We start from the raw sequence: 27,691 nt of genomic DNA on the forward strand, positions 1-27,691 counted from the left end.
TCTACGGATGGATTCGGTTGTTCATATAAATACGGTAAATGTTCAAGTAATGTTCAATCGGGCAATTCTTTGTTTTGCAAACTATTTTTAAGCCTTCTGCATCTTAAACACAGTTCATTTAGGAAAAAAAGGAAGGAATACAACTATGAGAAACAACAAAATATTGATTCTGATTTTTTCTTGCTTAATGAGTTTTCTGAATTGAAAGCTGTTCTACGTTTAAAGATAGAAAATGATTGTATAACATGAATCTTGAGCAGCCTTCTTATCTCTTATTCCAATGATTCAATCTTGGTTTAGTTTGAATGGAATCTTGTTCTTTCCTCCCTTATGAGGCAAGCCTAAGAATGGGAAAGGAACTTTGGCTATTCCTTTGAACTGAAGAAAACTTCATTCTGATTCTGAATAAGGAATCCTTTTAACCGTATATGAACTGTCCTTTGATTTTTGTGGGTAAAACACAACTTCTTGCTTACTAAATATATATGTCTGTGCCTTTATACCCATATCTCTTCTGAGCTCAAGGCAAGGAAGAAACCTCATCCTCATTCTTTCCACAGCTTCTCTAAGCTCCAACCATCAATGGCTACCCAGGTACAATCTGCAGTTTCTGTCCTTTTAGTCCTTAACCTTGTACTTTACTTCATCATCACCGTCATCGCTTCGTGGGCTGTAAATCACGCATTGGAGAAATCTTTTGAATCAGGTAACTTCCAACTTGCATCACAAACTTTATTAACCCATTTAGAATGTTGAGTATGTTATAAGTTTTTCAGATCTCTAAAGTGTTCTACTACTCTGTATGAATTTGTAGCATCAACATTGACATTGCCAGCTCGGTTGTTTCCTATATACTTCCCGTTTGGAAACATGGCGACGGGGTTTTTTGTTATCTTCTCCTTGATTGCTGGGGTCGTGGGAATGGCATCATCAGCCACAGGAATCACTAATGTCACAAAATGGAATTCCTCAAATATTCACACAGCTTCTGTTTCCTCTCTTGCAACTTTTGCTGTTACTATACTTGCTATGGGGTATTTCTCATACAATTTTACCTTCTCTCTTCTATTGTTGTTTTTTGTTCAAAATTGTCTGTTTATGATCATTTTCCAATAGAATTTGATTATGAACTTTGTCTATAACTTGAATTTCTGTTTTTTTTTTTTTTTCTCAGATTTGCATGGAAAGAAATTGAACTTGGTTGGACAGATTCAAACTTGGTAAGGAATATTATTTGGCTCAATTCCCACTTTAAATCTTCTTATTTTCATTATTGAAAAAAATGTAAAGGGTGATAGTTTGTAATATTCCAATCCCAATTCTTTTGTTTATCGGTGACTTTATTTTCCATTAAATTCTCGTTCTAAAACCACTAATAACAATTATAATAAATGAATAAATAAAACATCAATCCATCATGAACTACACCTTTTTTTTTACGTATCACCCAGTCGTTCAATCACAATTACAAATTTTTTCTACGGAAGAAAAACACGCCAATTAGTAATAGCTCAATTGAGAAAAGTTGTGAAAGTCTTATCTCTAATCACCTTAGTTGTATGCGTCAGAAGAGATTAACTTTGGTAATAAGAAAAAAAGTGTTAGCTTGTCCTTTTTAAAATAATTTAGACCTAGTGGTGAAAAGGACGGTCAGAAAATTACTGATTCTTAATTTAATCATGATTTATTAATATTGTAAAATCATGAATTTTATTTATTAAAAAGAAAGATAAAGAGTAATTGTTCAATAGTGAACAATAATTACAATTCTATTATTATACTAAACCCCATCAATATATAGTTCCACAAAGGACTTACTACCCTACTGCATTTCATAATTCAATATCTTTTCCTACCAATATGGCTAGAAACTAACAGCAATTCCTAGTCCATGCTATTCTATAATATACTAAAACTTGCCTTTGTTGTCGTATGATCTTGGATCGAGAAATGCAAGAGGTAAACGAGCATCATGTGATTCTAATAATTGAAATGTGATATTATTGTACACAGAGGACTTTGGAGGTTATAACAATCATCACAAGTGCAACTCAGTTGTTATGCACAGGTGCTGTTCAAATTGGAGTTGAGGAGATGATTGTGGCTGAAAAGCGAGTTCAAGGAAGGGTTTGAATCAAACCAAAAATATTTCTTTCTAAAGGAAAAAAAAAAAGTCATCTTGTAATTTAAACACTTTTGATTTTTTTTTTTCATTTTTTTTCAAAATTTCATGTATTAATTTCGTGTGGATTTGTGTCATCTATCACACTTGTATTTGTTCTCCTTTTCCATTTTAAATTTTATGACATGTGAGCTTGAAAATGCAACAAATTAATAATTACATGATTGAAGATTGGGTCATAAGTTCTTATAGTCTCAACTAATTGGCAACCGTTTGGCTCAGTAAATGGCATCAAAAAATCAGTTAATGTTTCAAGTATAGAGTTGTAAGTGAAGTTCCTCGGTAAATATAAAACATAAGGTTAAAAGATAAAGTTGTTCGATAATATGCAAACTTCAATAGTATTTACTATTGAAGTTTAGTTGTTTACACCAAATCGACTGTTTAGTTCACTAATTATCTCAAGGAATGCAATAGAATAAAAACCAGGATGCTACAAAATTCAAGTCCTTTAAACAAACCAATATTTTGATGCCTATCCAATGATATATAAACAGCACCGATTCAAACTTCCAACCTTTAGAGATAGGCTCATGTTAAGACAAATATTCAACAAAAGGTTTGACTCATTCTAAGTAATTCAAATTCCGTTCATTTACATATTATATACATGCAGGTATCGCATATCCAGGAAAGTATCATTCCAACTCAATAAACTCATCCAACCGACGTAAAAGAGAAAAAGGTAAAAAATAGTGCATGCAGTACAAAACTAAGAACAGAGAGAGATATCTGTCTAACCTCCATATTTATCTTTGCCAACGGAGTTTCCTTCCACCTTCTCGCATAATCTCATATGCAAGTTTGTATTTTTCAAGAGATGTTGCCCCAGCTTCAATGTATTTACAAGCAGCTTCTCTCAAACTCCATAGCATCAAGGTCTTGAGTTCTTGAGGGCCACCATCTGAGTCCATATCTTGCAATGTTCCATACTCGGCGTTTCGAGTCCAGCGGTGAAGGATGTAGCGGGCTGGAATTTCACTTATTCCTAATATTTGAAACACCCTCAAGATATGTCTACATAGTATACCTTCGTACTCGAACATTTTACAGCTACAATTCACTGTCAGGTTTGTTGATATCACTGTGACTATACATTTTTCGTCGTCGTTTTCGCACCGACGCACCAGGTATCTGCTGAGAGCCACTTCCTCATAAATCTTGAATCCAAGATATCGGTAACAGTTCAAGAGTTCTTTCTGGAACACCTTAAACACTGCGTGAGTATAGAGCCTTAAACATTGTTCTTCTACTGGTTCTTTTGTTTGCAGAAAACCTTGCAAGTTTAGAGAGTTCAAACTCTCTTTTCTTTCTTCACCACGACGTCTCTCCAACCCAATTTCGTAACGAGAAATGAACTCTGCAACTGGTGTTTGAGCATTGAATGGTGTGCCAAAAAATGATTCAAAGTTGTCAGTCGCGAGGATGCCTGCAAAGAAGGTTCCCCGCAAGAACAACGGAACCCAGTTATTACGCTTTATGTACATTTCTTTAAGCCAAGCGTTCTCCTTCAACCCATACTTGCCAATAAGCGTATTCCAACCGACATCAAATTCTTCAGCAGTCTGACTCTGATAAATGCATTTTTCATATTCAAATCTAAAGTTTTCATCCAGCATGGCAAGACCACCCTGCTCCTTTTCCCTGATTTGCCACGATGAAAAACGGTGTAAAGTTCTGGGGAAAACTTGAGCAACAGCCTGTTGGACAGCCTTGTCCTGATCAGCTATTATTGAAAGTGGGTGGCAACCCGACATTGCCCGAAGCCATGTTTGAAACAGCCAAGAGAAAGATTCCACAGATTCATCAACAATTAAAGCACAGGCAAGAAGAACAGGTTGCTTATGGTGATTAACCCCAATAAAGGTTGCAAATGGCACCGCATGGGCATTTTTCCTGTATGAAGTGTCGAGGACAATAGTATCACCAAACTGACTACAAGAAAATCTAGACCTGCCATCTGCCCAGAAAACGCTCATGCAGTTAGAATTCTCAACTTCTACAGCATAAAAGAAGCCTGTATCTTCTGCTTGCTTAGATTGGAAATATTCAAAAAGACCTGGGTACCAATCACTACCAATTTTGTTATCCCGAGTTCTCTTCATGACGTTGTTCAAGTTAACTGGTTCCTTGCCTTGAAATCCACAATTCAGTTCACCTGCGAACCTTTTGGAAGCTATTAGATTTCTTTTTTGAGCCTCTGGTTGAGGCTCAAGATCATGATTATGATCTTTCTTATGGCGATCTACAACCCATCTTCCGGATTCATGCCTCTTAATCCTCATAAATGCCCCACAGCCTAATCTTGATGGATGTTGAAAACCCTCCTTGGAGCACACAAATCGCCTTGATGTAATTGAACCATCATTTTTGGATCGGAACAATTGACCGATGCGTATTCTAAATCCTGCATGTGCAGCATAGGCATTATAAAACTGATATGCCTCATTTGCTGAATTGAACTCCAGGCCGACACAAGGTTCACCCTTCCGTAGTATTACATTTCCTATTTCGTTTAAATGCTTTGAGTTGATAAATCCCGAAGGACAGGAGAAGGCGTCTTCAACATCCTTGAACAAATGAACCTTTCGTCTATGAGAAACATTAACAGTCAATTTAGCAGATCTAGGAGCCTTAACTTGAATAACGGGAGGAGGGGTTTCCCCACCATCGTGTTCAAGGTGATGATTGTGATCTTTGTGAAAGAGGTCGATGACCCACTTCTCAGAATCACGCCTTTGTACACGTATGACTGCTGGACATCCTGTGCGTGAACTAAGCTGAAACCCCTCCTTCGAACACACAAATCTGCGAGAAGTTACCGCCCCATCAGTTCGTGACCTGTACAATTGACCTATCCGAACTTTAAACCCAACACGCTGTGCATATGAAGTATAAAAATTAAGTGCTGCATCCGCCGAATCAAACTCCTGCCCCACAAATGGTTCGAGCATACAATTCCTAGCATTCTCTCCATCCACTGCATCTGTCGCACGTACCATATCAATTGGATATGCCTTCACAATCATAGCATTCTCACACTGTTCATTGTTGAGATCGGTTTCCGAACTGCAAATTAAAGAACATACATCAAATAACAAGAAAATGAACAAAAAATCGAGAACTAACAAAAGAAAAAGCTTAAACTAGTAGCGTGTGAGCTCAGGAGAAACACTCTTCTATACAACTAAACAGAATTCCACCATTTTCCTAATGAAGAAGATACATCACAGATAAAAGAACAACAAAATCCTACAAAATCCTCGAAATGTTAAAACAATAAAAAAGACAAAATATACTGAAATCCGAGGAATCCCAGATCTTAAGACAACAGATAACAATTCCCCATTTCAAAATGGAACAAAGAAGAAGAATACAACAACCCAATTCAAGAACTAAATAATTCCCCATATCTCAAGTTACCTGGTGACATTCGTCAAGTTAGCACCCAAAAGCTTGTCCATCAATGAAGAGACAGAACCAAAGACTTGCGAGATTGCAAAAAACTCCGTACACGTAAACCCAATTCTCTTTATTACGACAAACCAAACTCCCGAATATTTCTTATCCGTACATTTTGACCCCAGATAGCACCGTCGCAATTCTCACAATCCCCAACCGGCAAATTCTTCCCCAATTCCCTTCGGCCACGCCCATCATTTTCTTCAACCATCAACCCTAAAGGGCTTGACCATTCGCTAGGGCACAATCAATCGCGACACTGTATGGTACATCTATATATATATATGTGTATGTCTGTGTCTATATATATAAGCACATCTATATATATAACATTTATATAATATTATATATATATATATAGAGAGAGAGAGAGAGAGAATCTTGACGGAAGAGATCGGGTTGGCAAGTTGATCGAAGGGCTAAAAGAGTGTCTGTGATGAAGAACGGTGGTTCATTATAGCAGGTTCGTCGTCTTTGTAGTCGTCTCTGGAAGAGTGCCACTACCCATCCCGATAGGGTTTTTCCATTTTGGAATCTTATCGATCTGAAGCTTCACTCCACGATACTCTCCTTCTCCATCAAATGGAAAGAAAAATTGTCGCCAATGAGTAGAACATACATTGAGTTCTTCATTTTCGTGTGAATTAACCGTGAAGATCTCCTGAAAGGGAAAGGGGTTTCAGCCGCCATCGTCATTCTTCTTCCTCTACTTACTTCGTATGAAAATTTGGTGGGTACATTTTTTTTTTTTTTTGGTATGTAATTTTGTTCAAATAATTAAATTGACATAGTTTTAGATGTGAAATTTGTAGAATGGATGAAACTGATCATCACGTTCATGGGCGGCACACGGGTAGTGTTTTGAAATAAAAACAAAACAAAAATGTTTCCAACTTTTAACTTCGTTTTGATCACAAACTTTTTTCACATGATCAGATCTTGATATAACACATTTGAATCACCAACTCTTTTTACACGGATCGGATCGGAATTAAACAAAAAAATGTAGAAGAAGAGAGGTGGAAATCGTTATTGTCAATTTTTGTTTGATTTGATGTTGAAATAGGTTTGATTTTGAAAATATTTACAAAACAAAAAAGAGTAATTCAGAAAATATTAGCAAAAATAAGGTTGATTTTACACTAAATCCATTTTTCTTTGAGATGTGATCTATTTTATTTTATCGTTTATCCCTTTTGTTTTAAATTCTCAAAAAAAAAAAAAAAACTCTAGTTTTATTCGTTTATCATATTTGAAAGTTTTGTTTTAGTCTCAATATCATATCTATTAAAATGATTGGTAAATGAAGGTGAATAATGTTTTTTGGTGCTTTATGTTTAACAATTACACCTATCTTGATTTTTGAAGATAAAATTTGATCAAGGGAATGTCGTTCAATTTTATCGATTCTCAATTTTACGAAGATTTTTTTAACCATTGACAATAAAAATAAGAAAAGTTATTTTACTATTTATAAATATTTTGATTTATTTTGCGAGAGTTTGAAAACAATCCTAAAACAAAAGTTAAATCTTCTTATAAAAAAAGCACATATATGTTAATTTTTGAATGTTTAAAAAATATTAAGTAAGTAATCCATAATCAAAATTGTCATAACCAGCCACAATTACAAACATTGCATCTATTAAACCAGTGCAATCATAATAAAAAGTTATAATTGTTGTTTACTTCCATAGATAACCCTAATGAAATATAGATGATTATCATAATGTTTATTTTGTTCTTTTATAAGTGCATCTTACATATTTATTGTATTTTATCTTCAAGAGTAGAATCTTGTCAACTTAGAAGTCACTTCTACTATCTTTCAAATAGACACTACATTGGAAAGGTCATAACCACTGCATGAAAAGAAAGGCAAAAGGCTCTTTCTTTCTACCTAACCCGTAAGAACACAATCTAAGCCTTTTGTTGGAGTGTTTTTTTATGCCTCATGTTCTTTCATTCTTTCTCGATGAAATGCGTTGATTTTATCAAAAAAAAAAAAACTTTTAGTATAGTAGAAATTGTGATCCGGAATCAACATTCAAAAGTTAGTAAAGATTTGATTTTTTTTTTTTTCATACATACATGTGGGCAATGAGATATGAACAATAATCACGACCCAAATGACTATGCCTTATCAACTAAACAAAAACACTGTAGTCCCCAAATCAATAGATTCTATGAACTTTATAACTTGATGAAAAGAAAAAAGAAAAAAAGAATGTTTATCTTGTTCATGATTTGGTAGGTTCATCTTCATCCTCAATATCCCAACTCAGATCTTCCTCTTCCTCTGCCACACTTAACTTCTTGTTCAAACCAAATTTTTGTACACTACCAGAAGCAAAAACCTTGCCTTTAGCCTCTTCAACGGTTCCAATCTCTTCAATTTCATCCCATCCGACTTCTTCTTCTTCTTCTTCTTCACCACCCTGACTTGAAATTATTGAAATATCGCTGTCTTTGCAAGAAGAATCCCCACTTTCTCCTCTACCATCCCCACCCATTTTCTTCAAACTATCATCAATGTCAATCTTCTTCACATTTCCCTCTCCTGTTTTCCCATTCTCTGAACTCTCACCACTCACACCTTCTTCTTTATCATCATCTTCCTCAACATCCCAACTCAATTCTTCTTCATCTTTTGCAGATATGGCTCTCTTCACAAGCTTAACTCTAGCTTCTTCTGCTTGCTTAAGCTTGTGAAAACTGTAAAAGTATCTACTCCAGAAGACATCGTGGCTGATTCTGCTTGGAACCACCGTCCGATATGTTTCCCGAACATCTTCACTCTCTTTAACCAAATCCTCAATTTCCTTTTCCTTTTCTTCCAATACAAACCCTAATTTCCAGTTCTTGTAATTCTCTATATCATTTGGTTCCTCTAAATATGTATTTAGGTCTCGCTGAATCGCAATCAATTGAGTATTGAATCTATTGTACTGTTTGAATTCAAGATTTCTAGGTTTGTTTAATTGATTTGAGGAAATAACAATATTGCTGTTATTTTCATGGTTTTCAGAAACTAAATCAGAAGCTAAAAACGTATCCCTACCGTGTGAGATGATCTTAGAAGTCGATTTCCAGACGGCGGTTCCGATATCATCTATAGCTTGGCCGACGGACTCCAGCGATTCTTGCGCAACAGACGCACCGACATCGAGCGTCGTCGGAAGATCCTTCACGGCACGTGATGCGACTTCTCGGATCACCGACGTCTCCTTCCTCAATCCGGATCCTAATTCCTCAAGATCACGTCGGTAGTTTGAAATTACGGATTCCGACTTGGTCGCGAGAGTCTTAATCAGACCACCGAAGCTCCAACTGGTGCTTGGAGTGGAGAGATTAGAAACTGAACCAATATCGTCGTCGTCATGTTCCTCCTCGAAATCGGACTGTCCCGACGCTCCGTCGCCGGAGAAGACGGGGAAGAGATCCATTCGAATGCGAGGTTTCGGAACTTACTGGGAGTTTCCTGGGAAAAGATCTATTGGGCGCGAGGGGCAAAATTGGCATTAACCCTATAGATGGAATGAAAATTCGGTGGGGAATTTAATATCAAAGGATTTTTCTTTAATTAAAATTAATTAGTATGAACAAAAATTAGTTAAAGTTAGATTTTGATAGATTTAATTAGTTTTCTAGTTTATTTTTAAATTAGAAAAATGTTTACAAGAAGAAAAAAAAAACTAATTGCAAAAATAATTTCTCGCAATTACATCATTAAACTTTCAAAATTAATTTTGGTTATCAAGACTTAATATATTAGTTAAAACAAGTTCATTGGAAGATTTTGTATTTACTCTTAAATAAATATATTTGTTTTGAAAAGCGAACGTTGGTTCAAACAATGCAGTTGACAATGTTAATCTTTTGGTCCTTTAACTTTCATGATTGGTTAATTTCTTATTGTTTTTCTACTATTACAAATTATACGAATCATGATGGTTTGTTTTTCTTTAAATCTTTCATTTAAATAGCTTGTGTGGTAGGATGGGTTATATTATACATTTAGATGATTCAAATATTTAATGAACATTCAATTAAATTTCAAAGGGTTGAAAAGTAATGTTTAGCTAATTAATGATACCAACGTCAATACAATTTTATTAAATTGCACTCCAAAATTAGATATTATGGAATTTTAAACATTAAATTGAACAAGTTGTTACCATTTTTACCCTTATATTGTGTAAATTTCAAAGAAAGAGGGCTTGGGAAGCTAAGCTAAAACATTTTGTTCAAATTGTGTGTATTATGGTGAAATTATTTAGTTAATTTAACTCAAATCTATGCCAAATTTGATATACTTAAATTGGTAGATTTATGAGATTTTTACTCTTTTTATTTTATTTTATTTTATTTTATCTTATCTCTTTGTTAAATTTAATTGAAAAATTCCATGAAAATGGAAGATTTAAGGTATAGAAATTGATGAAACATAACAAATTCTTTTTTTGAGCCAACGCTAGTAAAGGACAGATTTGCCCTTCAAAAAAATATAAAGTTTGTAAAGCTAACTCAAATTTAAAAGAATTTAATCATAAGACTTTGTAGACTTATGATAATCAGTGATTTAGTAGTTGTACTTGATTTAGTCCCTATTATAAAAAGTAGGATTGAAATTTTTAAACAAAAATATAAAAACGAAGTTGTTATGTAATAAAAACGGATGATTTTAATAAACATTTTCAACGTTTAGGAGAAAAAAACAATTGCTAGAGTGAAATTGTTCCTTCTTGGAGTTCAAGAATTAAACTGTTAAAGATTTAAAAGTACAAAAGCTAAATCATGAAATAGTTTAAGTTTAGAGACTAAATTATAATTTTATGAAAATGCAAGGACCAAAAATATTTTTAAATTAAAGCATGGTGTTATTAGTAATTTATTGAATGATGAATTTTTCTTTTTTCAATGTTTTATGAGTTTCTTAATATCGAGCTTTCTTAATTATTTGTACATATAGACGTTGACTTATCGATAGATATTTTAATATTAGATTATATTGGTTGGGTTGAGTATATGAGTGGATGTTGAAGAAGACAACCAAAAACGAAAGTATTGAAAAAGGAAGGTTGATCAAATGACGCCATTTATTACCTTAATAGTGTAAGTACTTTCAAATATCACGTCTAATATGTTTAAAATGTTACACTATTTAATACGTCACTGAACTCTTAATTTTCTATCAAATAGATTAGTGACATATTTACACTCAACTTATATAAGATAGTGTATTAATAACTATGAGGTGGTTTCAATCTCCGTACACTATAATTGTACTAACAAAAGTTAGTGGCATATATAGTTTTTCTAATTAATCCAATCTATCAGTTGTAAATTCAAATCATATATCTAATGAAAATCTAAATTACTCTCGACTTCCATGCACCTATAAATCCAAGATCAAAAAATTAATAAATACATTAAAAATTTTGAGAAATTGGACAGTGAAACAAAATTAAAAGTCTAAAGATATAAAAACGTATCTAATTCTACTAGAAAATTAGGGTGTGAGATAAAATATTCGATGTTTTAATGTTGTATTTATGTATAGATATTGAAATGTATTTTATAAGTCAAAGGTCGATAAAAGAACATATAATGAAAAAAAAAAAAAAGATAAATAAGAAATGCAATTTTTTCTTGCAAAAATTTACAACCTCGTAGTACTTTACCGATTAGGTCAAAGAATCGAATTTTAAAATGTAGATTTTTATAATAATTTTTTCCAAAATTTCACAAGTTGTTATCAAATTTGGTTTTTTTTTTTTTAAAAAAAAAAGAAGCAATTTTGGTAAAAGGAAAAAAGAAAACAAATATTTAGGCATTGATGATAGGAGAATGAACCAAATGAAGCACAACCATAGTTGACGAATTGCACGCTTAGTTTATAGCCTGCAATGTCCAAATAAAGTGAAATACAAAAGAAATAACATATGGTCCATAACAAAATATATCTTTCAACTATATTTCAAACTTATTTCTTTTATATAATTACATATTTAAAACAAATATTTTTCAAATAAGTTAAATTTATATAATTTTATGGTAATTTAGTCGCGAATTAAATTTTTTTTGACCAAATTCAACCCACTTTAACTTTAGATTGTCTTAATAAAAGTCTTATTAGGGACCGTTTGGAGAAAGGTTTGAGTTATGATAAACCTAATTTTATCATAACGTGTGTTTAGTAATTTTATAGGTAAGTTAGATTGGAGTATGGAGAATTGAAAAAAGTTTAAGAAAATGAGAGAGATGGAAGAGGAGTCTTCCCTCAAACAAGGGTTGGGTTATAACCCAACTCCACATTGATAACCATTGGGTCAAACGCCTTCTTAACTCTAATAAACATGATATTATTATTTTAAATTTTTAAAAAAAATTAAAAGAGGATAATCATTTTGGGTATGGGTATTTGGTGTGGCCACCAACCCATTACAATTTAATTCTATGAACTAAAAACATAATGGGGATTTTGGGTGGGTGGGGGTCAATTTTTTCTTAAGGCAATTGTTTGGGGCATGCTCCTTTGCCACTCATTTTTGCTTATTAGTTTTGAAAATTTTGGTCATATAGATATTAGTTTCACATCTACTTTCATCCTTTATTGTATATGTTTTAGCAATGGTTTAAAACAACAAAGCCATATTTTGAAAACTAAAACATTGTAACTTTTAAAAAGTAAGGTTTTGTATTTGAAATTTTACTAAGAATTTAACCATTGTATTCAAGAAATATACAAATCATTGTAAGACATGAAGAATAAATATATTTAATTTTAAAAAATTAAAAAACAAAAAATAATATAATTACCAAACGAAGGTATTATTTTCTAATTTTTATTATGTCAGTTGTGCCATGTATAAATGTCAAAGAAAGAAAAATCACAGAGGGAAAAAAAGGAAATATATGAATTTTGCTCCATAATTTTATTTATCAATTAGAATGTACTAAGTTAAGCTATGCATTTTTATAAATGTTTTATTAAAAAAAAGAAACTTTATGCAGGATTCATAACTACGTCAATTAAATTCTAAAACTTTCGTAAATGTATTAATTTAGATTTTTAGTCAAAATTTTTATTAAGAATCGTCGATGCATTAATTCTAATTGATTCATTTAGTAAAATCAACATTTTAAAACCTTTAATCAAGTGTGAAAATTGATACAAGAATAATTTTCGGTAGACACAAATAAAAAGAATTAAGTCAAATAATTTTCAGTAATGATTAATTATCAAAAGTTTTCTAATACGAATTTTAGACACTAACTAATATAGATTAAATTAACATCTTAAATATTAACTAAAATATATTAAATATCTAATAGTTTGTCTATGGAAATTTAAAGTTTAATAAAATTTCATACGAAATTTTTCTAACGAATCTGATTGTGGGTGTAATTTAATTGAGAGCTTAAATTCATAATTTTAATGATTGATACGAAATGAAATAAATAACATAAAAGGGAAAAGGAAAAAGAAAATTATTAGATTAAAAAAAAAAATATATATATATATATATATAGGTCGGCGTGCGAGGCATGTGTGGCGGCTGAAGAGAAATAGTTTTGCCCACAAATCCATCCCAAGTGTCGCACATGGAAACGCTCTATGGGGCCGACATGTCGGAAAACTCAAATGAACCCGTACTACGAACCACATTTCTGCCGCCGGTGCCTCTCCGAGGCCACTGCGGTGGCGCTCGATTATGAGAATGATAATGTTTCTCTCTTACTTTCCACTTTTGTTCATAAATTTTAAAATAATATACCTTTGAGTTTTGAGTTTAATATCAATTCAATATTTAGTTTAATATAATTAATTAAATTTTACTATTTTTTTAAAAGTTTTTGTTTTGAGTTTAATATCAATTCAATATTTAGTTTAATATAATTAATTAAATTTTACTATTTTTTTAACGCTTTTAAAACTTTGCTTCATAGATAGTTTAAATAAACATTTACATTAATATTTGTATATGAAAACTTGAGGTTAAGATGTAAAATTTTGAAATTTTAAAAATAAATTAAAACCAAAATCAAAACTTAAGAACTACATGTATACCATCATTTTGAAACGTAAGAACTAAATAGAAACTAGACTTAAAACTTATTAATAGAAAGATATTTCTTTTCTAAATATTTTCTTTCAAAATTAATCAATATCGAAATTGAATAAACAACGACAATAATTTTAATGCAAGAAATTCAACAGGCAAATAGGTTTATAGTATTTACAGCAAAGGTACTAAAAGACAATGCAATTTTTTTTTTGAAAAAGATCAATAATAAATCAACAATAGAGACCAAGATGCCATGCCAACCAAAAGAGAGAGAGAGTCAAAAGGATTTTTGTTAATAGGGAGAATTTGGGATTAGAATGGAGCTATTTGTCAATAAAGAACTTTGGATGAGACTATCTAACCAAAAGTATTTGATTAGCTAAGAAAGTGGTCGACTTTTTAATAATAAAATTTAAAACCACTTAAACTACATAGGAGCTCAATAGCTTTCTACTATTTTAGAATAAAGATCAAAAAACTGCATTAAATTGGATTCAAACTTGGAAGTGACAAGGATTGGTGATGGGACTTTGGGAAAGTACCTAAAGTACAAATTAGTATAGATTTATGGAATTGGTAAGAGATTAGTAAAATTGCTTAAGTCTACTAAACAAAATAAAGTTACTTAGATAAAATTTTGGGACATGGATTGTACTTCGATGTCGATATGAACTTTAAGGTTACGAGAGAAAGCTAGATAATGTATGGGAGATACGGTTCCTTAGTCTTGTTTTTTGTACCAATATGTTTTGTGTATTGTTTTCATTGCATGATTAATCATTTGTTAGTGTTATCTTCAACTATTTGTTACGTAGAATGATATAAATAAGAACATCTCATTTGTTGTCTTGATTGACTAAATGAGCATCTTATCTATTTATTATCTATTTAAGGAGAATTATATTTGAGCCTTCTGAATTTGGACATTTATTTTTTATGTAAAGTTGAACAAAACTTTTCATGTAATTCAATCATTTAACATTCAATTTGTAAGTGATGAATCTTAATTAAAAAATATATATTAATTGATAAGAACATGCATCTAGAAGAGATGGGATGGTGCTCATAATGTGGTGTTGCCTAGGCCACCCACACACCAACACACACACTCCCTTTCTCTTCGAACATTTTTGCTACGAAGTTGAGTTACATTTTGGGTTGCATCTATTTCTTGAAACTTGTTTAAATATCGATAAGTCTTTGTAGACAAACTTTTTTGAGATATTTTTTAAATACGTTTATTTTTTAAGGGATGCAAAAAAATGAATTGAATCCGCTTGTTCAAAACTCGGCAACCTTTTTCTTCTAAACTCTTTTACTTTCATCATTCTATCTCTCTTTCTTTAACCATTTTATCACTCACTTTCTGCATTCTCTGTCTCATATTACCTATCTGTTTCAATCATAACCACCTTCCTCCTCCTCCATTACTAAACAACCTTCATCATCATCATCATTCCCTTAATCTTCTGACACTTCTCTTCATTAACAAAAAATTAACACTAAACCCATCATTCATTTCAACTTTAAGCTTCTAAGGTTTCCTTTAAAAAAAAAAAAACAATTTTACTAAGTCCATGAATCCAATTTCATCCCTTCTCGATCTTCTTGCATCATTCTTCTTCCCTTTTGCTTGCTGCTATGTGTTTTGCTCTGTTTTTTACTCACATAATATCTAAGTGTTGCTCTAATTGATCAATTAATCTTAATAATTTCGAACATGTTCGAGAAATCGAGAACGTCTAGTTTCGTAGCTTATGATTATGTCCAAAGCCTGGGAAGCTGTCGTGCTGTTTCTCAATAATCTAAACTGTCTAGAACTTGACCTTCTGTCTGTAACCTACATTCGAAACTCTTAGTTTCTTTGGTCTCCAATTTCTTAGCCAATTTCAACCCATTTCTCATCATCTTGTCTCCATCCGTATCATTAAACCATTATAGTGAAACCTCCCAAAGAACAGAAAAAAGTTAAAAAGAAACTTTTTTAATCTTTGAGAAACTTAAAAAAGTTACAAAGTTTGTTCTTTTATGACTTGTTTAACCTCTAATGAAGATAACTAAAGAACCCAAATGGAAAATTTTGAGAATGAGAGAGAAATAGATAGATATGCTTTTGAGTTGAATAATTTTTACCATACATGCTCTGTTTTTTAAAAGATTTCAAAAAGCAGAGACTTTGTGGCATTACCAACAACATATTTCATTATGTCTTCCAATTATGACTCTTTGTTGCCTCACCAGCATGCTTCTCTCTCTCTTATTTCTCTCTCTAACTCATCCACTTATAAATTACACTCTTCCTTCGTCGTCTCTCACTCCAAATCTTCTGTTCTTCTCCAAATCCACTGTTTCTTCAATGGCGGAGTCTGGTTTTGAAGGCTTTGAAAAGCGTTTAGAGCTTCATTTCACCGGGAATGAACCGATTATCCACATGGGTCTCCGGCAAATTGACTTGAATTCCCTTGAACAAATCCTTCGAACCGTTCATTGCTCGATCGTCTCCTCTGTTGGAAATCACTTCTTCGACGCTTACGTCTTATCGGAATCAAGCCTCTTCATTTACCCAACTAAAATCATAATCAAAACTTGTGGTACTACTCAGCTCCTCAAATCCATTTTTCCTTTCCTTCATCAAGCTCGAAGTCTCGGCCTCACACTCTCTTCTTGCCGTTACACCAGAGGCAATTTCATTTTCCCCAAATCTCAACCATTCCCACATTCGAGCTTCAAGGAAGAACTTCTTTACTTAGAAGAATCGCTCCCCGAAAACCTCCATTACCGGAAAGCCTCCGTTATCCCTTCAAATCTCCCTTCACATTCATGGCATGTGTTCACTGCTGCCGACGATGCCGCTTTGCTTCACCGAAATCCGGAATTTCTTTACACCGTTGAAATTTGTATGACAGAGCTCGACCGGATTCTCGCTCGGAAATTCTACTTTCGGTCCGGAGATGGAAAAACTGGAAATTCGATCGGAAAGGAGATGACCAATTTGACTGGAATCGGGGATATTAATCCAAGTGGTTTGATTTGTGAATATGCGTTTTTTCCTTGTGGGTATTCGATGAATGGAATCGATGGGGATCGGTATTCGACGATTCACGTGACGCCGGAGGATGGGTTTAGTTACGCGAGTTTTGAGTGTGTCGGGTCGGTTTACGATGATCCAGACGATTTGGTTCGAATGTTGAAGAAGGTTGTGCAAATTTTTCGGCCGGCAGCCATGTCCATGGCCACCACCGGGGCCAGTCACGAGGTTTGGGCCCTCGTCGCCGGTGCTCTCGATCCCCTCGGATTGAAGTGTCGGAGTTGTGCCGTGGACGAGTTCCCGTCCGCTGGAAGTGTAGTGTTTCAGACCTTCACGGCTCGCCGAAAATAGACCGCGGCTGTGGCGGAGGTAGATAATAGGCGAAAAGTTTTGAGGGAGTGAAACGATAGGGGATAAAACGGACGTGGCGGTGACGTGGACAATTGGATTTGACTTACGTGGAAGTATGTTTTTGATGGAAATGGACGGCTGGATGGAGCCTAAATTTTTCCAGCTGTGTGGGAAGAGAAGGGGATGGTCCATACTTAGCTTACGTGGAAATTGTACCTCATTCTTTTTTATTTTCCTTTGTAGTTTGAAATGGTTTATTTTGTCTATTACTATTTATTACATTATCTTAGAATATATTACCAAAAAGAATTATATTTTAATTTTAATACAATACTTTTTCTTTTAGTTCATGTTTTTTTAATTTTTATATAACCATTTAATTCTTCTTCTTCTTCTTCTTGTCAAACAACCTTTTTTCTCATAAAGTATATAACAATTATATAGTTGACATTTTATTTTAGTCATATTTTGTTCATTCTTTAATCTAGGTTATTTTATTCGTACACTAACAGTCAATTATTTGATTTTTCTTTTATTTTAGTTATATATACATATGTGTGTAAAAACTAAAAATGGGTCAAAGTTTATCTTTTATATATAACTATATTACTAGATGTCAAAAAGATTTGATCTACATGTTTCATAGTTAATGACATACTCTAATTGAGTATACTAATAAAGGGGATTCCATTTCTTCATAAGACTAGTCGGAAAGATCAAAGGTTCTTTCTATCTTCATGCATAGGAATGAAAAGAATGAGAATGATTGGATTTCTCTCTTCATGAGTTCATTCTTTTCTCCGATATTTCCTCAAACCCTGTTCAGGAGGGGCCTTGAGTCTGCTTCATTCTCTTGACGTGATCCAGAGCCCCATCGCTGGTAGATTAGCTCAATCCGGTGGGGAATTCGGATCAGTGTGAATAAAGACAAATTTTGAGATTGGAAATGAGAATAGGAATGAGTTGGAGACTAAAGTAGAACTAATTCGCGCTGAATAACCATAATTACATATTTCTATACTCATATATACACACACACACTTCAGTTTCTATAATTTATAGCTAACTTTATTTTTAATCTTTTTGTGAATATATGTTTTTATATTTTAATTTAAGAAAATCTTATTTTGTTATTTATCGGTTCTTTACTGTGTCTATGTTAAGTGAAACTATAAAGTTATTAAAAACTATATAAATATTCTATGAATTATAATAGTAAGTGTATGAAATTTAAATTATTTTAGTACATATGGTAAATAGTAACAAAGAGGAAGATAGTAAATATCGAAGCAAATAGCATTTTGAAATAATAATTACCATGCTTAATTTTTTTCGAAACAAAACAAATACAAAATTGAATCTACACCCCGATTTAGAAAGAAAAGTACATACTTGCAATAATTCACTTATCAATTAAAAAAGGAAGACAACTATGCAAAATGAGCACCAAAGAATCCTCTACGAGCCATAAGAGTAGGTCAAAGTATTCCAATCCCATCAAACAAAGCGATATTTTATAACTATTACTGTTAGTTACTTTTTGAGCTTGCCAATTTAGTTTCAGCTATTTGTATAAAAAGAAACAAATAAACAAAATATAGTTACAAATATAGTAATTAGATTCAAAATATTAGCATATATAAAAACAATGTAAAAAAAATTAAATATAACAAAATTTGTTCATATATATCGACGATAGAAGATTATCATTAAAAAACTATATTGTAAATATTTGTCGTTTATTATAGACCATAGGAATCTATAAAAGTGAGTAATAGAAGTTTATCGAATAATTTATTATATATACATTTTTTTAAAAATGTTGAATTATTATTACTAAATATGGCTACCTATTATAATTAACCAACAAATAAACTCAAAGTTAAATTGGGCCTGACGGGCCACATAAATTAAACCCAGCCCAACGTAATACGAAGCCCAATGCAGCCCATAAATAGAGCGATAGCTATGGCCGAAAGTGAATTAAAGTGGTCGCTGTCCTCGAAAAATGTCCAAATATATATTGGTTTTCAATTTCAAAAATTTCTTTTTAAAAATGAAATTCCTTTTATTTATGACTTTTTTTTTTTGTATCCATAAAAAAGAATAATAATAATAATAATAATAATAATAATAATAATAATAATAATAATAATAATAATAAAAATAAAGAAAATAAAGGTATGGTGAATATAATATTATCAAACACCCGTGCGAAAAAAAGTGTCTTTCTCGGAATAAAGAAAGGAAAAGGGAAATCAGATAAATAGCAAAAAACAAATAAAGTAAAAGAGCAAAACAAAAAAGAAGAAAGTGAAAGTTACCTACGATATACCCAAAGAAAGTGAAAGTTACCTACGATATACCCATATATATATATATTGATTTTCAATTCAATTGTTGGGTTGAAAAATAACACAATGTGATGATCTCATTGTCGATTATAATTTGTATTTGTTTCGTGAAGAATTTTTCACAATACACGAAAGTCTGACAGAGCAACGTCATGTGTTTTGCCATATATATATATATATATATATATATATATATATATATATATATATATATATATATATATATAAAAGTCCGACAAAATAACTAATAACTATAACTAATTTTAGGTTAAAATTCCAAGCATTTATTTTTTTCTATGTAATTTGAAGTTTATTTGACTATAGTTTATGTAATTTGAAGTCTTAGGGTGTGTTTGTATTGCATTCTCGAGTGATAAGATTAAGAAATAAGTTGTTTATGAAAAAAAATCATGTGTTTGCAACCACGTAAAATAAATTTTGAAAGTGAATTTATAAAATAAAGTGGTTTAAGATAAACACCTAAGACTAACTTTTAGAAAAATAAATTTTGTGTGTTTAATAGTTAATGTCCCTAAGTTGGTCATTTTTTTTTGTAATTGTTGTTGGTTTATTTTTGTCAATTTTTTTATGGTAACCGTTATTAGTCAACTTTTGTCAATTGTTTTTCTATGTATGTTATCGGTCAATTGCCAACAACTATTTTTTTTTTTGTAATTATCGTTGTTTGACTTCCAATGACTATTGTTGCCAACTTCTGATTATGAATGTCCCCGACCAACTTCCAATGACCATCCTCGATGATCGTTGTTGAACTTCTATCAAAATCTCTAAGGAAAAATTCTTTATATATATATATATATATATACACACACACACATATATATATATAGATCTCTCTAATCTATTGTAAATCAAACAATTTTTTGCCCAAAAACACATTGGAAAAAACAAAATTGTCAAACACGTGTTTTTCTTTCAAATAATTTTTAGAAAAAATGTTTAAATAAAAATATATTTTTTTCTTAATTCATTCCAAACAAACCCTTACTCTTTATAACATGTCAAGTTGTTTCGTAACAAACTTTTAATTTTATAAAATTGGACTCTAACTCTAGAAGAATGTCAAGTATTTCTTAATTCTTTTTCTTTTTTTTTTAAAAAAATCGTAGTTCATAGTATAAAAAATGTTTTTTCTTAATAAGTTTTGAGAATAAATTTAATTTCATCGTAACAAAAAAAGAAATAAGAAAGTAAAATTATAAAGGGGTAGTCATCAATCTAAGATGCGATATCTTATCAATCTTTTGAATGTTAAAGACATATCATAAGTTTAGTCGAAATATGCATAAATTAATTCCTAACATTCCAAAACTATATATAAAGAATTGAACAAACTAAATTCAAATTCACGAATAAAATGTATTTCGAAAATACGATTTATTTTTTAATTATTATTTTTAAAATTTAGAAGGTGTAGACTTTAAAAATTTGTTTTCCACTTAGTTATAACGACGAACATTAAATTGCAAAAAAACGACAACGATGTTCTTCCCATTACAAGACATCAAATCAAATCAAAGTCACCTTGCCTATTGCCACAATTAATAAATAAAGGTATAGAGTTTCCCAATGTTCATTCAAAAATATACAACCATCAATTTATATGTAATTAGTTTACGTCCACTACTTAATTATGCAATATCAGATGTCAAGAAAATTCGTAGATAATTAATTTTTTAAAAAATATATAAAAAATAAATTAAATATACAAAATTTGTGTATTAAATTTAGAATACAAAATTTTTAAAAAATGTATAAGAAAATAAATTTCATGACACTACTTAAATAATTCTTTCTCCAAACTCATATTATTATAATACTACCAAATAACTTTTCCTTCAAGCATATTTTATCATAAAATTACATTTTTAAAATCTTCTACGTTATCATAACACTAACTCTTCATAATTCAATTCTTCCTCCAGACGGTCTCTAAAAGTCTAAAAATTGTTTATCTTAGACCAACTTATTTTATAAACGCATTTTCTAAAATATATTTTAAGACGTGGCTAAACCCTCAATATTTTTCTTTATTTATTTTTTAAATTAAGTTTGACCATATATTTCTCATCTAAGTTAGATCGACAACTAATTAAATCAAATTCACTAAAAACAAAATATAATTGAAAAACTAACTTGGTTGGGAAAAAATTTGCAAAAATATGTCACTATCTCAATTACATTAGGATTGTTGTAGGTTCTCTACAAATAAAACATTTGTTTTAACATCATTAATAAAACAATAATAAAAGCACTATAGAGAGTTCAACATAAACCCTAAGCTTACAAACTTCTTTTAAAAAACACAAATTTCTTAAAGAATTCCCCTTTATTAAAAAAAGGAATGCCTTTGAAAAAAAAAATAATAATAAAAAGGACATAGGGAAAATATATATATATATATATATATATATATATATATATATATATATATATATATATATATATATATATATATATATATGATGAGAATCTTGGTGGGTCATTTTGGTAATGTGTATCATACACTTTTGGTCCCCTTATCTCATTGAAATGTGTCACTCAATCTCACTTTTCTTTTTTCTTTCAAATTCTTTGTTTTTAATCTTTATTTATTTCTCTCTCTCTCTCTCTTGTCAATGAGACAATGAGAAGCTTCCAAAATATGTACCAACAAAGCTTAAAGCCACATAAATCTATCTCCAAAAAAGGGGAGGAAAAGAAAATAATAAAACAACCTTTTATGAGAGGAATATTTGCTTTAAAAATGTTTGGAGTACATGTTCGTCGTTTGCTTTGAAAATGATGTCGAGGGTAGAATGAGAAATTGAATTTCTGACCTCTAGTGACGAAAGTCATACTAATACTACTTAATCAAATTTTTATTGGCGGTCTATTTTTTGAGTAATAAAATTGAACAACTCACGATGTATTTTAATATATATTTTTTTTTCTATAAAATTAAACTTTGTTTGATAAAAACTTTATACTTTTTTGAATGCATGTGGTCTGCTTCTTTCTTTCTAATTGTCATTTTTAGTTTTCTAAATAAAATACAAAATTAATAATTTTTTTTATAAAATTGATAATAATTTAAGAAAAGGATAAGAAAATCAATCACCATCCGATGGGATCAAAATTAGTATGAAGTGAACATTTTTATTTTATATATAAAAAAGAAGATTTGATTTTGATTGCCTTTTGTATGTAATATGACTGTGACAAGAAGAAAAAAAGAAGAAAAAAAGAAAAAAAGAAAAAGAAAAGAAAAGAAAAAAGATGCACAAAAAATAGAGGGAAGAAAGAGATGGAAAATGAAAGGAATAGAAAAGGAAATGAATTGTTTGGAAAGGAAGAAAATAATGTGGAAAGAATATTCAAATCTTTGTCACTTTGACTAACCTTCCCAACACTCTATTTCTTCATCAAAGTACCCACAAATTCCAATACTCTTCTCCAATTTTTATAATAAAGAATTTGAAGAAGACAAAGTTGTATTTGTATGTTTGGTAGTAGATTATTCATAAGTTAAATCATAAATCATAAAAATTTGAAACCATAAAACATGATCTAGAAAATCCTTTATAGAAAAAGTGAATGAGAGGGCAACTTGGTAAAAGGGCAATGGGCATTGTATTGAAATGGGGAGAGGTTAAAAAGGATTTGTCATCATCAAATTAGTTTTGTGCATATGTCATTGAGGAGAGAATGGGTGTAACCGATTACCCATTGCTTTCTCTTCTACCTGTTGGAAGATGAACAATGAGAATCTAAGAAGAGGTTTTTCCTTCTAAGAAACTTGTTCTTCCTTCGAATTTGGTTCTTTTCAATAATGGGGTTCTCTCACATTTCGATTCCCATCGTCCTCCACAAAAACACAAGGTTCTGGGTCCTTTGATTTCGCTTTATATAATCTGGGTTCCTTTACTTTCTTCACCTTTCTTTCTCAATTTCTCTGTAATGGGCTGTGTTATGGGAAAGTGTTGTACTTCCAGCCATTACCCGCCGTCTACCGACGGCGATATCTCACGATTTGGTGATGCTCCACCGTGTAGTTTACATGGAAAGCATATACTAACGGGAAGGACATTGGAGTCTGTTCGTGTGCCTTCTCATATGTACAATTTGGAGTACTCGCTCTTGACCCAGCGTGGCTACTACCCCGATTCCCCTGATAAAGAAAACCAAGACAATTTCTGTGTTAGTACACACATTCAAGGTAACCCAAATGTTCATATCTTTGGTGTTTTCGATGGTCATGGTCAATTTGGAATGCAGTGTTCGAATTTCGTTAAGGATAGGGTTGTGCAATTACTCTGTAATGACTCTAGATTGTTGGAAGATCCCGTTAAGGCTTATAATTCCGCATTTTTGACTGCGAATGATGAATTGCGTAATAGTGAGATTGATGATTCCATGAGTGGTACAACAGCCATTACTGTTCTTGTTATTGGGAATACTCTTTATGTTGCCAATGTGGGTGATTCGAGGGCGGTAGTGGCTGTTAAAAATGGGAATCGAATTGTGGCTCAGGATATGTCTCATGATCAAACACCATTTAGGAAGGATGAGTGTGAGAGAGTAAAGCTCGCCGGGGCGAGGGTTTTGACAATTGATCAAATTGAGGGGCTTAGAGATCCGGATATTCAAGTTTGGGGTGATGAGGAGAGTGAGGGAAATGATCCTCCTCGATTGTGGTTTCCTAATAGTTTGTATCCTGGTACTGCATTTACACGGAGTGTAGGAGACAGTACAGCAGAGAAGATTGGTGTCATTGCTGTCCCTGAGGTTTCAGTTGTTCAACTGACTCCAAACCATCTTTTCTTTGTCATTGCAAGCGATGGAGTTTTCGAGTTCCTCACAAGTCAAGCTGTTGTTGATATGGTACATTGCCTCTCTGAACTCTAGATTCTAGAATGGACTTCACATTTAGTCTTCCAATGTTTGATGCTTGCTGCTTGTTTCTTTTTGTAAAACAAGAAACAAGAAACAAAAAGATTTTATGAAAGAGACTGATGTACTTCTCTTTCTTTGTTCTACCTTCTTTCTTCTCTTGGAATATCTCATGTGATAGAAGGGTATAAAAGATGGCATCTAGTCATTCCACTGTTTGTTGCCTTTGAATTTTGATTAAACCCCATGTTTATAGCTTTTTAAAGACTTGAAATTCTCACGCTCACAAATTTTATTTCTTATAGAAATAATTTCCACATGCTATATTCCTGAAAGACTATTTCTTCTTAGTTGTGACTTTTCCGATTTCAAATAAGCACCTTTCATATTCTTCTTTAACAAAATCTTCACTTAGGCTGCAAGGTATAGTGATCCACGGGATGCATGCTCTGCTATTGCTGGAGAATCATATAAGCTATGGTTGGAGCATGAAAACCGGACAGATGATATAACAATCATCATCGTTCACATCAAAGGCCTCTCTAATGTATGAAATTCTATCTTTATCCAGTGCTAATTTGAGATGCGTACATCTATTCCATCGCTCTTATTCTTCATTGTTGTTATTATTATTATTATTTTGCAATTGCCGAGCTAGCTGAATGTCTGATGTTAGCCTCTGTACTAGTGAGGTGGCTTATGTTACTGAATATCATGTGTGATTGGGCTGATTGAGTACTCATGATGCTTGGTGAGAAGAGAACCATTATCCTCTTGTAACTAGATTGATGAATTCCGTGATGGCCAATGATACTTGACTACCGAAAATTGGCTGGGTTATGACACTTTCATATAGTTCCAGTTACATTTCCCTCTTCTTTGGTATTTAAGAGAACAAAAAATTAGCTTTGTGAAAGTGTCTTATCCTTTTGGTTTAAGTTTCATCCTTGCTGTTGTAATCAGATACTTCATCCTAATTGCTGTAATCAGGCACTCTTCCATATTGTCCTAATCGTCTGTTTCATATTAAAGAAAAGAAAAAAAGAAAGAAGAAAGAAGTTTTCCCCTTCTTTGGTACTCGTGAGGACTAAAATTAGCTGTGTGGAATTTTCTTATCCTTTTGGTCTAAACTTCATCTTTATTGTTGTAGTTAGGTACTCTTCCATATACTATTCATGTTCCTTTTCTTTGGTTTTTATGAGGATTAAAGTTAGTTGTGTTAAATTTTCTTATCTTTTTTGTTTAAACTTCATCTGAATTGCTGTAGTCAGGTACTTTCCATGTAGTATTATTCGAGTTTTCCTCTTCTTTAGTACTTAGGAGACTAAAATTAGCTTTGTGTAATTTTGTTATTCTTGTAATTTAAACGTCATCCTAATTCCTGTAGTCAGGTGGTTCTGGAACCGTTGGGCTGAATGGGGTCTGCATAAGGCATTCAAATTCAGAGCGGGGCACCTCCGAGATATCGGCTACCACCGGAACTTCAGAGGTCTTTCGCTCCTTCAGAAGTGATTTCTCAGATCTGCACGTCTCTCAGCATGTGGGTTTGATGAACAGGAGCACAGCAATTGTCGTTCCATCGCCTGCGCAGCACCGACCATTAGAAGTGGTCAGTATTTTGATCTCTTCCTTGCCACATTCACTACTATTGCATTATTGATAAATCTGTCACCTCTATTCGTTTGGTACAGAAGCTTTTAAAACCATTCCATACCTTCTTGTCATGTTTAGGCTTAACCACCTGTCATGTTTCTTGTAATGTATTTCTTGGAAACTTCATATCGTATTATTGTGTCTGGTAACAGGAAGTGGGCTAATGGGAGGGTATGCCATCCCCTCGCTGCTGAAAAATTTGTTCGTTTCGCTTGTAATGAAGCTCTTTTACTGTCAGCGTTGCTAGTAACAACACTAACCAGAAGAGTATGTATGTCCAAGGAGAAGAACATAATCCTCTCCGCTTCTATCTTAGAATTGCTCCAAGCCTAATTCTAACGAAGCTACGAAACTAGACAACCGAAATAAAATTATCGTATTATCAGAAATGGCGACGACGTGCATGATTGCAGAAAGGCAATATGAGAAATCAACTATGTATTCTATCGAATGAAATTGCATTGGTGGTGGTGGTGGTGGTGGTGGTTTGGTTTCTTAGATTCCGGTAAATTCCACTCTTATCTCTTATATTGTTTGTGAAGGCCTTCTCCTGAATTTAGTTGCAATTGGTATATATGATGAAATGTTGTACAGAGATTATTGACTCCATTCTGGTAATACTAATAACATAACTTGTTGTACATGAAAAATAGAACTCTTCCCTTTGCTTCGGATTTCGATTGAAAAGATGTTTGGTCGGTTTCTCGTGTCTTCTGAAAGTCTAGTTGGTGACTTATAGTAAGTTTGAGTCGACTTTTTCCCGAATAGGAACTTTCCTATGAAGCTATGTTTTGGAGTGGTCAAAACTCAGAAAGTATTTTTTTTTCCATGCCCAAGTGCACTTTCTTAAAACTATTGTTTGTGAGCACTTGAAGTGTTTGGTAAGGAAGTACTCGTGACTGTACTATGTAAGTGCTTTATATGTTTTCTAGAATTTTCAACCACTTTTAATTATGTTGAATTTTATGAAACCTTTGAAAGTACTCATCGATTTAAAATAGCGGTGTGTAAGGAAAAAAATGAGAAACCTAATGGCGACGACGAACCAATCGAACCATCGGTTAATTGGTTTAGAGCAGTTTGGTTAGCGAACGTTGAACCAAACTGAATCATCACAAATATTAATGAAAAACAAAGAATCAAGTAAAGAAGATTAATAAAAGTGAAAAATCAAGTTGTATGATATATCTGAATGAAGATAAATGAATTTTATTGTTATTCTTTGCATCTCCTACCTAAATGTTTCAAAGTAATTTTGAAAACATTATAGATGAAATCACTAATGGAGGGTATGTCCTAAAGGTTTTATATGTGATTTTTTATGGGATTGTGAATAAATCATTTGAAAAACAACAATTTCATATTAAAAAAATTCCTTCTGTCTCACATTTTTGCCTTAAATGTTATTAAAGAAATCATACTTATTTTTAAAAGTTCTGTCCATTTTTATCTCTAATTTTTACTCTTCCTAGTTTCTCTCTTTAAAGTTTTTAGACGTTTTATCTTCATCATTTTTGCACCTAAAATATACAAAAAAAATATATATATATTATAAAAAGATCCATTATATCAAACAAATAAGTTCCGATGCAAAATCCACAAAAATACAATTATTTTTATTCTTCAAAATGTTGCTCAATTTTGATCTATAGTGATAATATGTTTTTTAAAATTAGACCAAATATTAGAAATATTT

The 27,691-nt window shown here is 32.0% G+C and overlaps 5 protein-coding genes across 5 annotated transcripts; 3 read left to right on the forward strand and 2 right to left on the reverse strand.

The window, feature by feature from the left end:
- The first annotated feature begins 196 nt into the window (after positions 1-196).
- LOC103483760 (membrane protein PM19L) lies at positions 197-2,361 on the forward strand. Its single transcript, XM_008440517.3, has 4 exons — positions 197-706; positions 815-1,034; positions 1,175-1,220; positions 2,014-2,361. Exons 1-4 carry the CDS (start codon positions 583-585, stop codon positions 2,131-2,133), a joined length of 510 nt encoding a protein of 169 aa, XP_008438739.1. The 5' UTR covers positions 197-582; the 3' UTR covers positions 2,134-2,361.
- Positions 2,362-2,730: 369 nt separating this feature from the next.
- LOC103483762 (protein FAR1-RELATED SEQUENCE 7-like) lies at positions 2,731-6,542 on the reverse strand. The gene is made up of 2 exons (XM_008440518.3): positions 5,606-6,542; positions 2,731-5,251 (listed from the first exon to the last, which is right to left on the reverse strand). Exons 1-2 carry the CDS (start codon positions 5,644-5,646, stop codon positions 2,932-2,934), a joined length of 2,361 nt encoding a protein of 786 aa, XP_008438740.1. The 5' UTR covers positions 5,647-6,542; the 3' UTR covers positions 2,731-2,931.
- Positions 6,543-7,686: 1,144 nt separating this feature from the next.
- Positions 7,687-9,228, reverse strand: LOC103483763 (protein DOS2). The gene has a single exon (XM_008440519.3). It carries the CDS (start codon positions 9,088-9,090, stop codon positions 7,885-7,887), a length of 1,206 nt encoding a protein of 401 aa, XP_008438741.2. The 5' UTR covers positions 9,091-9,228; the 3' UTR covers positions 7,687-7,884.
- Positions 9,229-15,811: 6,583 nt separating this feature from the next.
- LOC103483764 (S-adenosylmethionine decarboxylase proenzyme 4-like) lies at positions 15,812-17,440 on the forward strand. The gene has a single exon (XM_008440520.3). The coding sequence runs from the start codon at positions 15,935-15,937 to the stop codon at positions 17,093-17,095; it is 1,161 nt and encodes a 386-aa protein (XP_008438742.2). The 5' UTR covers positions 15,812-15,934; the 3' UTR covers positions 17,096-17,440.
- Positions 17,441-23,013: 5,573 nt separating this feature from the next.
- LOC103483765 (probable protein phosphatase 2C 35) lies at positions 23,014-26,760 on the forward strand. Its single transcript, XM_008440522.3, has 4 exons — positions 23,014-24,333; positions 24,758-24,889; positions 25,730-25,951; positions 26,148-26,760. Exons 1-4 carry the CDS (start codon positions 23,410-23,412, stop codon positions 26,157-26,159), a joined length of 1,290 nt encoding a protein of 429 aa, XP_008438744.1. The 5' UTR covers positions 23,014-23,409; the 3' UTR covers positions 26,160-26,760.
- The last annotated feature ends 931 nt before the right edge of the window (positions 26,761-27,691 follow it).

Source organism: Cucumis melo, chromosome 6 (genome assembly GCF_025177605.1).
Source record: "Cucumis melo cultivar AY chromosome 6, USDA_Cmelo_AY_1.0, whole genome shotgun sequence".
Classification (NCBI taxonomy): Eukaryota; Viridiplantae; Streptophyta; class Magnoliopsida; order Cucurbitales; family Cucurbitaceae; genus Cucumis; species Cucumis melo.

Bases quoted from the DNA above. Each gene is read 5' to 3' on its own strand.
- LOC103483764 (XM_008440520.3), top strand. From the start codon at position 15,935: ATGACTCTTTGTTGCCTCACCAGCATGCTTCTCTCTCTCTTATTTCTC.
- LOC103483762 (XM_008440518.3), bottom strand. From the start codon at position 5,646: ATGGACAAGCTTTTGGGTGCTAACTTGACGAATGTCACCAG. The intron at 5,252-5,605 runs GTAACTTGAGAT...TTTAATTTGCAG, and splicing joins AACTTGACGAATGTCACCAG to TTCGGAAACCGATCTCAACA.
- LOC103483760 (XM_008440517.3), top strand. From the start codon at position 583: ATGGCTACCCAGGTACAATCTGCAGTTTCTGTCCTTTTAGTCCTTAAC. The intron at 707-814 runs GTAACTTCCAAC...ATGAATTTGTAG, and splicing joins GGAGAAATCTTTTGAATCAG to CATCAACATTGACATTGCCA. The intron at 1,221-2,013 runs GTAAGGAATATT...TATTGTACACAG, and splicing joins GTTGGACAGATTCAAACTTG to AGGACTTTGGAGGTTATAAC.
- LOC103483765 (XM_008440522.3), top strand. From the start codon at position 23,410: ATGGGCTGTGTTATGGGAAAGTGTTGTACTTCCAGCCATTACCCGCCG. The intron at 24,334-24,757 runs GTACATTGCCTC...ATCTTCACTTAG, and splicing joins GTCAAGCTGTTGTTGATATG to GCTGCAAGGTATAGTGATCC. The intron at 24,890-25,729 runs GTATGAAATTCT...TAATTCCTGTAG, and splicing joins ACATCAAAGGCCTCTCTAAT to TCAGGTGGTTCTGGAACCGT.
- LOC103483763 (XM_008440519.3), bottom strand. From the start codon at position 9,090: ATGGATCTCTTCCCCGTCTTCTCCGGCGACGGAGCGTCGGGACAGTCC.